Consider the following 2,869-nt stretch of genomic DNA (forward strand, 5'->3'; position numbering starts at 1 on the left):
ACAAAAATAACAAGAAGGGAAAAAAAAAAAAAAACCCAAACCAAACCAAAACCAACCAACCAACCCAGGACTCTCCACCCCATCCTCTTCTCCCCATTTTTGCCCTCCCCTTCTCCCCCTTCCCCCCCCCCAAATAACTTACAAAGATAAGTTTAAAAGTTTTTAACTGAGTTTCAAACCCAAGTGCATCGATTTTTTTATTATTGTTTGGTTTTTTTTTTTTTTCCTTCTTTCTCATAATAATCTTAAAATTCTAAAAAGCCCTAATTTACTTCCTTGGAAAAAAGGCAGCGAGCCGTTGCTTCTTGATCGGCAGGATGTGGATCTCCGGGGAGTTCATTTTCTTTAGCTTAACGCTCCTGTTTTTGACCGGTTTCCTGAGGGCCTCGGCGCCGTCCCGGGGCTCCGGAGGGCTCTTCACGTCGTAGCACTGCAGCACCGAGTCCTGGGGCAGGTCCCTTTTGAAAGAAAAGTTTTTGGTGGACACCCCCGAGAGGCCCTTAATCTTGCCGCAGAAGATGGTGGGCACGGCGTCCTTGACGGAGACGATGACTTTGGCCGTCTGCGAGGTGCTGACGATCTCGATGTTGTTGCCGGCCTTGGGCTCGCAGCCTGCCCTGCCCGCCTGCTCCATCAGCCACTTCTGCGGCTGCCGCAACAGCTCCGGCTGGCCCCCGCCCGGTCCCCTGCCCTCCGCCGCCTTGCCCGCAGCCTCCTGCGGCTTGCAGGGCACGAAGGGGGCGGCCGGGACCGAGAGCTTGTCCGGCGCGGAGTGCGCCCCGGCCTCGGCGACGGCGCTGGGGCCGCTGCCGGCCGCTTCCCCGTGGGGCTTGCGGCAGGAGGTGAGGGATAGGTCCAGGGCTCCGTCGTCGGGCGGCGGCGGCAGGGCAGGCTCGGGGGCGCGGGGCGCGGGCGGCCCCTTCATGGAGAGGTCCAGCGCTTCGTTCTCGCCTCCCATCTTGATGACAGTGTGGCGGCTGAGCTGCGGCAGCTCCCGGGGCTGCGGCAGCTCCCGGGGCTGCGGCAGCTCCAAGGGCTTCGTCTCTTCTTTCTCCAGGGGGGTCTGGGTCCCCTTGCAGGGGTGGGGGATGAAGAGCGGCGGCTTGGGCGGGTCGGGGGCCGCCTTGGTCTCTGTGCCGTGAGGCACGGGGATGGGCACGGGGATGGGGATGGGGACAGGGACGGGCAGGGGTACGATGACCGGGTAGGGCACCAGCAGCGTGGCGGGGGGCACCAGCGGGGAGAGGGGCGAGCCGAAGGCCTGCGGCGGGAGGCCGGCGTAGTCGGGGGGAGGCTGGCAAGGGGCGGCAGAGCCCAGGCTGCCCTGCGAGGGAAAGAGGTCCTGGAGGACGGCGGCGAAGCCGGGCGTCTGAAAGACAGGGGGCAGGACCGGCTCCTGCGCTTGGCCGGAGGGCTTGGGGTCCAGGAGCTGGGGCTGCCCGACGGGGGCGGTGGCCCCCGGGAAGAGGCCGGCGTGCAGGGGGCTGGCGGGGCAGGCAGCCCCCGGGGGCAGCCCCAAGGGCGAGTTGAGGTGCTGGAAGACGTGCTGCTCCAGGAGGACGGGCAGCGGGACCGGGCCCTGCGTGGTCATCACGTAGGGGGTGGAGGCGCCGGCGGCTGGCATCTGCGGGGGCGCGGCGCTGCCGGCCACCTGCAGGTGGATGGGCAGCACCACCGGGCTGTCCCCCAGGCAAATGGGCTGCAGCACCGTGGCGGCCACCTTCAGGGCCACCCCGCTCTGCGACTCGGCCGGCGGCGTCAGGATGGAGGGCGCGGGGACGGTCACCAGCGGCGACAGAGCCTTCTTCATCAGGTCGGCCGAGTTGATGTTCCAGGCTTCGGCCGTTATCAGCTGGGCCACGCCGTTCTCCAGCTTGTTGTTGGCCATGGCCGAGGGCGGGCTGGTGACGTCCATGGGGAGGTTGGGGGTGTCCTTGTAGAGCTCCTCCATCTCGCAGGGCTTCCGGGGCTCGGCCAGGGCTGCCGTCTCTTACATCGCCGTCAGCAGGACCCGCGGCGGCTCCGGGCTGCCAGCGGCGTCGGCACCCACATTATTCGGCCTGCAAGCCAGAAGGATGTTGGGTTTGTGTTTTTTTTTTTTTTTTTAGGCACCACATCAATCTCCTCCTTACAATAATATTTGCCGTTGCCCTTTAAAGATCCTCGCCGCCCCCCCCCCCCCCCCCAGCAGCACCCCGAAAGCTGTTAAACAATTTGCAGGCATCAGCCCTTAGAGATAGGCAGAGCTGCTGGCTGCACACACAGCTGTGAGTGCTGGAAGAAGAGTTTGGAAGGAGTTATATTTAGCAGTAAACACAGATAATTTAAAAGGCCTCAAAGACTCTCTGCAGCCATAAAAAAGAAAAAAAAAACACCCAAAACAAACCACCAAAACCCTAACCCCAACCCCTCATACCCCCCCAGTACACAGTCTGAAAGGAGGACTTCAGGCCATCCATTTCACGTTTTTAAACAAAGCTTCATCTACCACCAGTGTGCAGCAGAGCCTGAGCGACTGTGTCGCTGGTTTCACTCAACAAAAAGGCCCTAAACAAACACTGCTAAAAATATCACAGCTAAGAAATGGTCTGCCTTGGGGGCAAATGGGTCCTGGTCCCTCTGCAGTGCTTGGCCCTATCTCACCCTGGTGGGACTGACTCAAGGCAAGCACCCTCCTGTGTGCAGGCAACAGCAGAGCAACTCCAAATCCCTGCCCACAGAGGCAGTGATGGGAAGCAGCCACTTGAGTCATTAAAGACCTGAAGAATAACACCATATATATATAAAAAAAAATCAAAGCCACTTCCAATGTATTTCGACAGCCCAACCCTTGATAGCAACCAAGCAAAGGGCAATTTAAAAGGGGCAG

General features: G+C 60.6%; 1 protein-coding gene across 1 annotated transcript; it reads right to left on the reverse strand.

Annotated features, from left to right (window-relative positions):
* Window positions 1-268: 268 nt before the first annotated feature.
* RAI2 (retinoic acid induced 2) lies at window positions 269-1,951 on the reverse strand. Its single transcript, XM_054389381.1, has one exon. It carries the CDS (start codon window positions 1,949-1,951, stop codon window positions 269-271), a length of 1,683 nt encoding a protein of 560 aa, XP_054245356.1.
* Between the last annotated feature and the right edge of the window lie 918 nt (window positions 1,952-2,869).

Source organism: Indicator indicator, chromosome 1 (assembly GCF_027791375.1).
Source record: "Indicator indicator isolate 239-I01 chromosome 1, UM_Iind_1.1, whole genome shotgun sequence".
NCBI lineage: Eukaryota > Metazoa > Chordata > Aves > Piciformes > Indicatoridae > Indicator > Indicator indicator.